Source organism: Micropterus dolomieu, linkage group LG08 (genome assembly GCF_021292245.1).
Source record: "Micropterus dolomieu isolate WLL.071019.BEF.003 ecotype Adirondacks linkage group LG08, ASM2129224v1, whole genome shotgun sequence".
In the NCBI taxonomy this organism is placed as follows: domain Eukaryota; kingdom Metazoa; phylum Chordata; class Actinopteri; order Centrarchiformes; family Centrarchidae; genus Micropterus; species Micropterus dolomieu.
In genome coordinates, this window is record NC_060157.1 from 22,851,870 (window position 1) to 22,865,805 (window position 13,936).

At 39.6% G+C, this 13,936-nt stretch overlaps 1 protein-coding gene across 5 annotated transcripts in view; it reads left to right on the forward strand.

Moving 5' to 3' along the window:
• The window catches only part of gnas (GNAS complex locus), a 66,666-nt gene that overhangs the window by 39,416 nt on the left and 13,314 nt on the right, over window positions 1–13,936 (forward strand). For 4 of the 5 annotated variants that reach the window (XM_046057688.1, XM_046057689.1, XM_046057686.1 and 1 more), the window contains 3 exons: window positions 5,946–6,000; window positions 6,168–6,287; window positions 12,759–12,856. In XM_046057688.1, coding sequence (XP_045913644.1) covers window positions 5,946–6,000; window positions 6,168–6,287; window positions 12,759–12,856 — 273 coding nt within the window. Of the gene's footprint in view, window positions 1–5,354; window positions 5,450–5,945; window positions 6,001–6,167; window positions 6,288–12,758; window positions 12,857–13,936 lie in introns of those variants that run through there. The other variant, XM_046057690.1, reaches the window with a different exon arrangement.

The following is a 13,936-nucleotide window of genomic DNA, read 5'->3' on the forward strand; positions in this document are numbered from 1 at the left end:
TGCTTTTGGCTTTTCCCCTCTCTTTTATTGAGTTATATATCCTTTTTTTGTGCATGTAACAGGTTTGCAAAATGAAAAAGCCCAAAGTCCAGCCCAAATGGAGTTCCCATCTCCCACAGAAAACCCTGCTCTGAACCGCTTGAAAACAGCTTGTTTGTAGTCCAGCCTTTACTTCCTTTACTTGTGACGTCACAATGAAAACGCGTCATAAAGCTTGCCAAGCTAGCTGGGGTCAGGCACGCCCTCAAACCAAGCTAGTCTGAGTGGAGCCCCTTTGGCTCCACTCACCTTTGTCTGGTTTTCCATTGTAGAAATGTTGCACCTGTACCTGCTTCCAGGTACTTTTTTTCGTATCACCTCACTTCCGTCTAGGTTCCAAGCGAGCTGAGGGAAACTAAAATGTAACGTGAAAACACGACAGACTGCTGACTGGTCAGAGAGAATCGTCACTATTCACCGCATCATCATTGCTGCACCAGACAGAGGCCAGCAACAGAAAGTTTTATATTTTACAGTTTTTGTATGGAATTTCATCACTAAATCCACTTCTGAGAAGTTTTTGAGGTGAAATCAGCTGTGAAGATTTCGAATATTGACAGTTTTCCGAGAAGTGATGGCGAAACAAAAATGTGCTTGAATATTTTCAAGCACATTGAGGAGAAGAGTTGAGGAGCTCAGCAAGTGGCTGCGGGGGAAGCCTGCGCCAACCCGCGGGAGGAGCGTGTGAGGCCGGCCAGCCGTCCGCTCACAGAGCCCTCTGCTCCCGCCGTCACACAGACCGCTGCAGCAACAACGGCAGAGAAAAACACAGCTGGAAGGTTTTCATACCGCTTATCTGTCTTTACATTCTGAGTAATGTTGAAATGTTTTAACTTAAAAGAGAGAAAGCTGTGTGGATCGCTGGTGTGTGTGTCGCATTGAACATTACGTCACAGCAGTTGTGTGTGGCGTCGCTATGACGACAAGCTACGTACTATCTCTGGGTACTATCTGCAATGGAAAACGGAGCAGGGCCAAGTAGAGTCGAGTCTATCGAGTTGCGCTATGGTAGCATTTTTCAGCAAGGCAGCATAGATCGTCAGAACACCGGCAACAGTTCTCAACAGACTCTGTTTGGGCCTGGAAATTCACAATCACAACCTGTAAGTATGCTTTATTGGTTGTGAATTATATTTAAAATAAACACGGCAATGTAACTTCACAGACTGGTCAAGTGCGGAGTTGTTGTAAACGTTGGCTAACAGCTAAAGTTATAACTATAATGCTAATGTTACACCTGATGTGAAAGCTACTGAGCAAACGTTCAAATTGTTTGGCCAATTTTTATGTAAAATTGAGTTGAAATATGGTGATTTTTGTAGTGGTTTATGGTAAGATGTGGAACAATGATGTTGTGGACTTGAGAGTAACTTATACCAACTGCTAGGTTACGGTCGAAGTCTGAAGCGGCTTTGATTTGGATCACACTACCTTGTTTCTGACGACCCGCCCTTCTCTGCTTCTAATTGGCTAGTAGTCCTTACCTGGGAACTGTGTATGTGCAACTCCCAACAAAGATTTTGTAGTAAGTAAGATGCATCACTCTGTAGCTCAAGAGTGGAGCGTACAACACACAGAGTGAAAAGAGGAGCTGCAGCAATGTGCAGTATGAGAAAAATATGGTGTTTTGAAAATTAAACCATGTAAACCTGTTGTAGTACAACCCCTAAATAAGATTTTGAACCTGAAAATGAGCATAATACCATCTCTTTAACATCAATATAACATCTGTTTATCTAGAGACATGTGCCATTAACAACATATCCAAGCTGATAACAAAAACTGTGAAGTTTATGCCCAGTTTATTTATGGCAACCCGTTATTTACACCTTATTGTGGCGTTTGCTTCGTGTGTTGTGTATTCACCAGTGACCGATGTCCACAATGCAAATACCTGGTTAATGCGCCGCAGTCATATGATATCTCCCACCTCTCTTTGTTATCAACAATTGACTGTAGGAAATATTAAACAATTGGCCACATGCAGTGGAGTGCAAGATACTGGAGGCCACTTTTGGGGAGCCTTTAAAGTGAGACAGCCCTGTCAACCCATCATGATGTGCTTGTTTTATGAATTGTGGACTTTGTAGGAGGCTGATATGAGATGCAGTCTTTTGGTTTATATGGCTGCTTTTTGGATCAAACAATAGTACTACTAATTTAGTCTAATAATTTGACCAAGTAACCAAATAACCTAGTGAGACAGCAGTGCAGAAAAGGAAGCAAAAGAACTTGGGGCATTGAAATAAGGTGTTTAAAATTTTAATGATACGGCAGATAGTGATGATAAACACTTGATTGGTTTGACTGGTATTGAATAATAAATTCCTCCACTGGTAGCTGTTCCATGCAAAGTGAATATAGATGCTAACTAAGCCAATGCTGTCTAACAAATTTATTGGTATGATGGAGGCAGTTATCAAACATTTAGCTTCACAGGGTCAGGAACTACATCTTCCACTTAGCTTTCTTGAAGCTATGCAAAGCCTTCTGGGAACAGTAGTTGTTGGATGCTAAGGAGGATTGCCCATAAAGCTTACAGAACATCAAATCTGAACTTTTCAGAAGAGTCTGCATAGCAAACCTTCTGCGCAGAATACATTCTGCCCAGAAGTGTGGTGGATCTATGCTGCTTAATTATAATAATAATAATAATAATATAATCCATGTGTTTGTCTAAACATTCTGGACATTATTGTTCCAACACTAATCCGCCATTCTTTCATTTTTAGTTCTTTAATTTAGTCTCAAGTCTTTCTTACAAGATTAGAATTCTGCTGCTCTTTTTCCTGCTTTTTGGTTTCCGGGTCACATCATTGACTTGTGCTTGTTTCAATAAGCAAAATGGAAAGTTTAGTATGTGTGTGCGCGCATCTCTCTCTCGCTCTCGCACGCGCGCTCGCTCTCGCTCTCTCTCATGTCAATACATTTTAGGGTAAAAGTGATAGAAATATGACTCTGTGTGTGTTAGTGACTTGTCATGTATTGGTCTGGTGGCTGCGATGTTGATGGAAGCATCTTTGCAAGGTTAGACCAGAAAATCAGCACCAAAGGCAGACGGGGGAGCGTGTGATCCAGCGCGTGACTCTACAACACAGAGCTGTGTGTGTGTGTGTGTACAGGTGGTTAGGTGGCTACATTAACACACACAAACACATGCAGCATCATCACTTATCTAGTTGATTTTTGTTTTGTTTACTAAGTCATGTGGCTCCTTTTGTTTGTGTGTAGTAAACTGGAGTACTCCCATATATGTTGCTCCATGTGTATGTGTTTGACTGTTTCACTTTGAATGTGTGGTCAGATGTCTAACAATGAATGTCCTTTTGTTTTTAAAGATCTGCTAAAACCAAAGCAGCAGTCTTCCATGGCCAGTTGTTTGTGGTTCTCCACATGACAAACATAGTAATATGTTTTAATAAGCCTGGATCCTGAGGCAGGACATAAATTTATTGATTTGAGACTGAGAGGGTTCAATAACGCCTATGATGAAAGAGATTGGGTGAATGGGTTGAGTGTTGTGGTAACTTAAAAATCAGAGTAATTGGCTTGTGACCGGAAGACTGCTGATTCCAAATGCTGGCCCGATTTGGAAAAGGAATGAATGACTGACTCAGCTCTCTCTGTTCTTCTCAACTATGACTGAGCTGCCCTTGGGCAAGGCATGTGACTGCCAGCCTCATCACAGTAACTGTTAAGTGGTCAACAGCCGAGGACTGCTGATGATGTTGTTTTTTATTTATTTATTTTTGTTTTGCTGAAAAAGCTTTGGTTATTGTGATATTGATTTCAGACCCTGTCTTCTGCTTTACATCTAACTGTTAATTCTCTGCATTTATTCAGCCTTAACGTATCATGAGACGTTGTCACTATAACATGTTGTGTCATGTCTTCTTGTTTTCTTTCCTTCTCTTTAACCACACGCAGGCATGTAGTTGTACTCTCAGCTGGAAGAGCGCACACGCGACCATGTGATTTTTAATGACTATCAGGTTGAAAATGTAAACAAGGCCTTCTCAATCTCCCTCCTAACCCAATAATCTCTGCCTTACCCCCCCTTTCTCTCTCTTTCTCTCCTGTTTCATGGTGCACAGTGACCTCACAGGCTTCTCAGGCTCTGTTACCATTTGACAATGAGTATTACGCAAAAAGTCTGCGCTTATTTGTTAATCCAATACATACAGTGATTTTAGTGGGGAGTAACTGCTCACTGTAGTTTAATTTAAGTCTTTCTGGACCAAATTCTGAACTGGATTTGGAAAATGAACAAATTGTGAAATTAGTTTGAGGCTTTCCTTTCTTGTCAGAGTTACAATTTCTAGTAGGCTAATTGTAACCACCTCTTGTTTTTATGTTATTGATGTATCTGCTAGAGAGCAAATGTTGTGACAGATAACTATGAAAGGCCAAAAAAAAGGCTTATAATGGCATTGCAGCAATACGGTAGCTTGGCCCAGGAAGGTCTATGTGCCTGTATGTGTGCGTATGTTTTGAGTTGCAGCGAAGTGTGACCTGTTCGTGTTGGATGTAAATTTAAGATCCTCTGTGCTCTTTCTTGATCTCCACCTGTGTTTTAGCCGATAAAAACCTTCTGCCTCCAAGTTAACGGCTCATATTCGTTCGTGTGAGCTTGATGAATAGCCTGGGCTATTGAGAAAAAACTCTGTTTGAGACGGTGTCTGTCTTTGACTGTAGGTGGCGACATTGACATGTCTGCATCTGCATGTCTAAACTGCTACTGCAATTGCCTTTTTTGTATATGAGTCACAAATTGGCATGTGTAGAAGTATAGTCTGGCCGTGATAAAACAGCTCCTCTTTGTGGACAGTCCGCAGCCTGCTAAATGTAAGTGAGTGCATTCCATAATGATCGCCCCGCATCTAAAAATCTGATGCATCAAGCAGCCCCAACCTGGATTGCCCTTTGTCACTGACATCGAACTATTGTAAACACAATGCACTGTTGTCTTGGCAGGCTCAAGGTAAAAAGATAGGCTAACTGGCTCTCTGGTTGCCTTTTTATTAGAAACATTTCTGTCACAGAGAGTCCAAATGTCTTGTACAAACAGCAGACAGACATAATTTCTCTACCATGCATGCCAATGAAGGTCTGTTTAGCCTTCCCAGATCATAAACAAGCTCAGTGCAGCACACTCTAGTGTACTATGTCACGGTAACATGGAACGCCCTCTCTGTATTTTTTTTTAAACTTCACTAAAACAATAGTTGTTAACTAAACCTCACTTTGTATACAAAAGAGAAGCCTGCCATCTATTATTGATGTGGTAAATCTAAAAATGCTCAGTTTGTAGTGTACCCTGTACACAACTACACAATTGGATGCTGAGTGGAAGTAACAGACTTTTCATGTACCGGAACAGTATACATTTAGTAATTATATTTTAATTTGTGTAAGTATTTTGTTTATTATTAAATAAATTATTTAGGTAGAAGTAATCGGAAACAGTTTTATTTTATTGTAAAATTATTGTTTTTTGTGTGTGATTTATTGTAGTTTTTTGTTCCGTCTCTAACTACTAATGTTGATGCTGTTTCTGTTGGAACTGTAGGCTTATATATTTGTTATATCCAGAACTGACATGTGAATGAAAACATCAGCATAGAAGCGAATACTGTGTACAGACGGAATCACCAGCATATAAAATTAATATTTTACACATGAAGTCCTTATGAAGTAATCAATCATAACATCTACAGCCAGTGTGTATAGCCTCCATTTCATTTAAAATACAAAGTACTACAAAAAGTACTGATCATGTCTGAGATGGACGTATCTTTGTTTCCCTTTCTGACTTTGTATTTTTTTAATTTTGGTCTGACAACACACTGAATTTTACTGCTCTACAGTAATAATAATGATTGTCACTGAACTTGTGTGTGTTTCAGAGAGAAGAAGCAGAAAATTCAGGACATCAAAAATAATATTAAAGAGGCTATTGAGGTAAGTGAATGTGTTTGTCATTTTTGTTGATAGACATGTTCACTGGGAACTGTTACAGATAAGTAGTTAATCCGTCCTACTGTCTTTTTAATATTCAAGAAACATGTGCATCTTCTGTCTTTCTGTCATCCGCACTTAAAAATGTATTTTGTTTGGGTTTGTGACAGACCATAGTAACAGCTATGAGCACCCTGACACCACCGGTGCAGTTGGCGAGCCCAGAGAACCGGTACCGGATCGAATATGTTCTCAACCTCGTTAACCAGAAGGACTTTGAGTTTCCATCTGTGAGTGGTACATTATGAGACACTGCAAACACAAACACACAAACTCAGAAATGTGATTATCTTCCTTCTTTCCTTATTCTTGTTTTCGCAGCTGTACCATGCGGCCTGCAGTTTCCGCTTCTAACTACTACCATGTAATGTTGACCTAGTAGTAGTATTAATATCTTAACAAACATTTAATTTCTACTCCTGGAAAGTGGGATAGATGGCTATATCCCTGTTTGCGTCGATGAATGCACTTACTGTAAATCGCTCTGGATTAAAGCATCAGCTAAATAAATGTAATGTAATGACTGATTCTGCTGTAAAGCTGTGGCCGATATAATACATTGGCAACAGGGGCAGGTATCCTCAGCTGCGTGTGTGTTTCAGTAGATGATAGTAGGTTATAGTCCCAACATCCCAGGTGATAATCCCTTGACACATGTAGCAAACACTGAGGTTTGTCTCGGTGCAACATTCCCATTAACTAATTGTCCAAGCCAAGTCTCACTGTTTATCCACAGCCACCTTTGGGGCATGGCTTGATTCACTTTACAGTTCACTCAGTCTTACGTATGAATAGAAGCTACATTTTATTTTCCCCTGATTTATTCACATCCTGCCACCATGGTGCTCTGTGTGTGTTGTCATACTGTCTTACCAATTTACAGTAAATGTAAATAATGTAATAAATGTAAAATTGTACCAGAGGTCCCCCTTATAGAGTACATAATTGAATATTGTAGCAACTTGATGCATACATTTGCTTATTACTTGGAAAATATTTTATCATCAACCATAATATACCCGTCTGCAGATCAAGTCTACCCTTTTTTTGTTGTTGTTGTTTTTGTTACTGAACTCCCGGCAATAATAATAATAACAACTTGCAGGGTCTTGAACTTGCTTGTGGGAAGGTAGAGACTTGAGAGCAGGCAGCTTAAATTACATTTCCACGTGATCATCATTTCAATTTCAATTTCTTTCAGTAATGTAAAGTACAGTATGTTGTGATTTTTAGTAAATGAGCTAAAACGTAAACACTGGTCTAGTCCTTTTAATGCTTTAATGCACAGAAGTTAAGTTAATAGCATCCATGTGTTATGGGAAGATGAGGATTTTGACTGTACTGCAAATTAATGCATTAGGCCCCGATAAGACAGAAAGCGCTTTGCAGGTTCGAAAACGCAAGGTTTACAGTGGTGCCTTTTTTGGTTGAATTTGAAAAAGAGCACAGTGCTATGTTTTATTTTATTTTATTTATTTATTTATTTTTTTCATGTTGCTATGCAACCACCGAATCAGCTGTCCTGACAGTCTAATCAAACATTATAGCGCCAGCGATCTGTAATCTTTGCCATATTAGCAGAAACTTGATCACAACTCACAGGTCTGTGTCTTTTGTTCCTAAAAACATCTGCTTTAATAAAATGGACAAACAGAGGGCGCCTGCTCTGGCATTGTTTGAGGGTGAGAGGTGAACAAACAAGCAGGTGACAGGGAAACGGAGATCCGTGTGGGTACATGAGACCCTCAGAAAGAGGAGACACCGCTGGTAGTACCACCAGTTGGTCCAGTAGCTTCGTCTTAATGATGGTTGGTTCAAGGCTTATTTTAGGATGAGTCGGGGACAGTTTATTGCAGTCTCCAGACAATCCAAGCAACTGTAAACTTCCGTGATCACAACTGAGGGCCCGACTCTTCATTCATTCGATTGGACAATGGAAAAAAAACGCAAACAACTCTGTGTGCTCAGAGCGCTTCTTTTGAAACGCAAGGCGCAGCAGGCACCCAAAACGAAGGACGCCCAGGGCGCATGAACAGCGCGCGGAACGCTCACTGCCTCTCTCTGCAAAAAACGCGTTCTGTCTGATCTGAGCCTCAATTGGCATGGCAACCTCATTAGCACAACTGCTTGTGTTGATTGTACGATGGTGATTATAGGGGGACATTATGCTGGCATGCTAGAGGATAATTGGGCCAATTTTGAGTCCTTCTGACAATCACGTGGGCGTTCCTGAGGCGAGGATGGTCAAAACAGATTATTGGCCTAAATGATAATGTAGTGTGAGGGGTTTACAGATGTAATCTTAAGGTCGCCGACAGGATCAGAAGCTCCCCGATTTTGAATCTTAAATATTAACCATGTTTGATATTCGATCAGAAACCCGCAACAGCCAATGAGAGTGAGCTGACCCGGAAGCGTCACCAATGTCTTGTGCATTTGCAGGCGCTCTAAAATGTATTAACCATGCAGATTCCCTCTTGTCAGCCACAAGTTTATTGGTTCATCCACAGGTGTATTCCCTTTTTTTGTTATTGTGTGCAAAACATAGCGCACACACAACTACAACAGTCTGCCTCCATGTGTAAATGTCTGAAGTCACTTTTAATCACGCGTGTTTCTGTGAGATCCCACGTCCCCTGCCACTCTGAAATCGTTTAGTATGAACGCATAGTGTGTTGCCCCGAGCGCGTCTTGACTGAATCGTCTGGTGTGTGTGTTCTGAAGATTTAAATATTTAAAATTGGTAAAAATCTGGCGTTATGCTGTGCTATCCCACGTTTTAAAATCGGTTAAGACTTGAAAATCCTAGCAGCTAAAGCACCTCTTGTGTCTTTCCATACAGTAATAGATGACAGCCTTCAGCCAACAGGGTCAGCTGTCCTAGCAAACTAGCATCTACACATCAACCCTGTTGAAATGTCCTTGAGCAAGACACGTGTTGCTTACCAGCTCCTGTGGCTTTGTTTTTAAACACTCTGACCTCTTGGGGATTGATAGTGTCAAATCTCTCATCTCTCATCATCAAATTTAAGGTTTTCTTGGTTGTCTAGTTTGATGGGTTCAATGTTGTAATGCAACAGTAACTGAAGAAAGAAGAAGACAGGGAGGCTGTGAAAGAGAGAGAGAGGAAGCAAGTAGAGAAGGGTGTTTAGAGGATGCATTGCATCAAAAAAAGAAGAGTGAGGTGTGTGGTTTTTTTTGTTTTTTTTGTTTTTTTTTTCCTTAAAACGCATGACTAATAATAAAAGGGCACTCTGTAAACACATGATGAGTTTGGTGTCATGGAGAACTGCATGACAGAATTTTCCTACATGTAAGGGACAGTGCAGCTGACAAGATGTCTCTCACTGACGGGTCGTTGACATTACAGTCAAAGACATTTTCCAAGTTTAGTGGTAATTTGAAGCAACTGAGGCAAACAAGGATGTAGAACTGCAACAATAAGTTGATTAATCAATTTAGTTAACCAACAGAAAATGAATGTTTTGTGATCATTTTAGTCTTTAATCGTTGGATGCTACAAGGATGTCAGGTTTATTCCTGATCTTGTTGAAATTAGAACCGAATCTTAGAACAAATGTACATCTCTTCACCACATCCTAGCCAGAACAGCTTAACAAAAGAAACAATTGCATTTATAAAACCTTTACATAAATACCAGGTACATTTTAGAGATACAGGACTTGGATGTAGCAACTCAATACTATATGTTTAAGATGATGGAGTTACACTGGGATATTGTAAAATATTATGATAAACTAGAAAGAAATAAATAAGACCGCTGTTGAGCAAAAACTTAAAAAAGAAAAGTTAATAAAGAGTTACTTTAAAGACGATAATGATCCATATTATTCCTAAATGAGTGGGAAATGGAAGGTAGGGGACAGCACGTGTATGTTCAAGTCAAGTGACCATCTTCACCAGATACATTGATTTATTCATTTATTTATTTACGTGGTGGCGCTAAGCTCATGCTCTTACCCGGAGTGACTTATAGTAAGTGAGCAGACAGCAAGCAAATGTCTTACTCAGCGACAATTCATTAAGACTCAGCTGTTACAGGAATCAAATCTATGAGTTTTCCTATGCGGGATGCTCTCTTTAACCACTTAATCAGCCCGCTGCCCAGGAATTCCACTCATGCTGAGCTGTTGGGAAGCAATTATTTGTTTACGGTTGCTGTTTGGCTGTACTTGTTTGGTTGGATTGACTTGTTTATGACGAGCACGGCATAGTTTCCAAGTTATGAAACAGGATGGCGAAAGTGTATTCTGCCTTTTTGTTGGGATCTGCATGAGAGACAGACGGAAAGCGTTGATACAAGGCGTGTGTGTGTGCGCGCGTGCGTAAAGAGAGATGTCTCTGTTCATAGGCACATCATCTCTTTAATTTATCTGGTTGTTTTTTATGCTTTACTAAGCATTGAATAACTTCCTATAAATAGATACAGATAGTCATTCTATTCCATTATCACGTCATTTAATAGATCAATTTACTGTGTGCAGAGACAGACAGGCGTCCGTGTATTCCTGCTCTGGAACAAAGTAGCTTGTGTTGGACCTGAATTAGGAGAGTTCACGGACACGTAAACGACAAAGTTCCTGTTAATGAACCTAAACAGCCCTACCACATACAAAATACACTGCTGAGTCACTGTACTGAGTCTATACTGTATCTGCACCTTTACTCTGAAAGGCAGTGTGGACTGGATTAGACTGAACGGAGCAGGTCAAAAAATTTAAATAACACATATCAGTGATATTTCTCATCCTCTCCTGTTATTACTGGTTTTATTACCTTTATTTATTTACCTTTTATTTACAGATACATTTCTGCTGATATACTCCTTACAGATAAATCAGATGTTGAGTGAACTGACATGTCCTCAGTCAGTTTTACTGTCAGTTGTTTTTAATCTACATTAGGAAGCGAGGAGTTTGGATCCTTTGATTATAACTGTGTCCTTTTAATGTAGTCTGGGGTGCTGTTGACCATGTCCCATGCGTCATTGCAAGTTACCAGGTAATGGGTACTGCCTGGATCACTGTGTTTTCAGCAACACCCTTGAAATTAAATGTACAGAGGACACCTGTTCAGTCATTACAAAGAATGCAAAAGGAAGTGAAGTGGTTAATCCATGCCGTGTCCCACCATTTGAGTGAGTACGCCTATAGTGCCTGTGTGTGGTGACGTGTCCCTCTCACCCTCCACCACTATTTACATTTACAGACACCCATGCACAACGTACACTGCATGTAGTGTCAACAAAAACGCTGAGCACCCGGTACCCTCAGACACACAACCCTGTTGTGTAAGAAGCACACTAGATAATACAGAATCTCTCCTGCTCGTAGGAACGCTTTCCTTCTGTGATGCAGCAGACAAACTTTTGGTTAACCATTTTAATTCAAATAGGTTTTTGTAGTTATTATTAGGGCTGGGGCGATTCATCGATGTAATCAATTACGAAAATACGTCGGTTTGCGTAATGTGCTAATTGTGCTGCACACGGCTTAAGCAGGGATGTCCCCGGAGAACAAGCTGCAGCTAAAAAAAAACCTCCGTTACGACCATCCAATGTTTGGGAGAACCAAGAAGATGGTGCTCCGCTGTTCACCAACAGGTGAAGCGAAATCATCCCGGAGCATTTTGTCAAGGCGGCAGCAAGACAGCACTGTGTTTACTTTTTGTCCCCACACAAGCACGATGTATTACAATTATCAACAGAAGGAACTTGTTTGTCAGTAGTAGTCACTTCAAATAGATTTTCTCCCCATGTTAAAAGAAATTCCTGTACCTCTGCTGTTATGGTAACGTTACACCATGCGTCATCTAATGTTACGCAGGTTTTATATTTTCTGTTTACTTAAATATTTAATGGGCACGTACAAGTGAGTAAATGGTTTAAACTAACGTCTGTAAATCGTTTTAGTTAATTACTTTGCCGCATACTGATGCAAACATACATTTGCCATTGATTTACTTACTGCATGTTACTCCAGTGAAATCCATGTTAGAACCGTACTTCAGCAAAAATACTGATTATTAAATTAATCTGTGTCACAGGAATCCTTTTGAATTAAAGGTCCAGTATTTTTCTGATTGGGCATCTAACAAATAGGGTCTGTTGTTGTTAACAACAATAACAACATTATTATTAATAATAACAATATTGATATTATTAATATTCTAATACAGCAGTGGTGTGAAAATTTGACAAATTTTAAAATGTCATTATTATCACTATTATCATTATTCTAATGTGCTTTGTGTCTCTTTCAAGATGATGACTCAATAAAATATTGAATTGTTAATTAGACACATTTTGTATATTTATTTTGGATACATTAATTGTTATATTAATCAAGTAATAAAAATATATATATAATTATTAAATTGGTCATTAGATTAATCAACTAATCGAAAAAATAATTGTTAGATTAATCCATTTAGAAAATAATCGTTTGGTGCAACTGCTTAATAGTATGTAATCAGTATGTAATCAAACATGAGATGGAAGCAAGTGTGTGTTTTGTAATTTTATCTTTAAAACAATTATCGACCAGTGCATAGAGATGTCAGCTTACAAAAACACACCAGTAAATACTCCAGTTATTCTATTAAGCAGCAAGAATAAATATGGTACTCTTCTGAGACCGTTTCTGCCTCCTGTCATTCATGTATTTCTGTTTCCTCCTCAGGAGTTTTACGACCATGCGAAGACACTGTGGCAGGATGAAGGGGTCAGGGCGTGCTATGAGAGATCCAACGAGTACCAGCTAATCGACTGTGCACAATAGTAAGTAACCATTTGCCGGTACAGATACACGTTGACATGATCTCTAGACTGAGGTACCAGTTTATTAGGTGCAACTGCACAATTTAATGAAATGCTATACAACAGCTTGGCAGAACACACATTGGTGAAGCTTATATAGTTTAGTTTTTATTGGCACTGTGTCAGAGAGGTGTAGACACAACTCGCAATATTGGATTTTAATCTGCAACTAATGATTATTTTTGAATTATTTGAGTAATTTGCTCAGTTTATTAATGTGGGTCGTTTTGCCTTTTATTTGGTTTGATATGGTTCACACTGCCAGATCAGAAGTGAACCAGGGCAAGCAAAGTCACATGGGCTTGGGACATCTTGGTGCTTCAGTGATGTTGGAGTACTTTGCATGCCAAGAAGCAACAGTTCTCCCCCTGTTCAGTTTCGTGTACACAGTGTGGAGACTTTGCTTCTTTTAGCCTAATTATTGACACGGTGAAAGGTTGTATTGTTATACTTTTCCAGCTTGTTGTGTTGCTCTGATTAATTACTGTGAAGCGATCAAAATCGGTCACTTATTAAGATGAATTGGGCAGATTCAGACGCATGTCATCGTCATCGGTCAATGTAGTTACTAGATAATGGTTTAAATAATCGCCTCATTTATGATGCTGATGTGATGTAGCACCACTGCTCAGTTTCCCTGAAGCCTAATAAGCCCAATATTATATTTCATAAAATGTAAGAATTTCTTGTGACATCAGTGTAGGCACTCTTAATTTCAGGCGAGGTCGTGTGCCTCCAGTATAAAACACTGCCGTATAGCAATATTTACCCTCTCTGTGCTATTTGTTATTGCTGTTATTTGTTTATTCCTGTGTCATTCTTCTCTCTTGCCTTTTATTGAAAGGAGAAGTCATTCTACAGATTGAATGGAAAAGCACAAACAAGCCCGATGTAAACTTAAGGCAGCTTTACAGTAATGTGTCATGTATCTTACTAGACAAATTCTTAGAAATATACATGTACAATCATAAAGCTGCTATAGGATTTGGCTCTTCAGTAACATCTAGTGGCAGCTGTAGGATACCGCCACAAGCTTTGTGC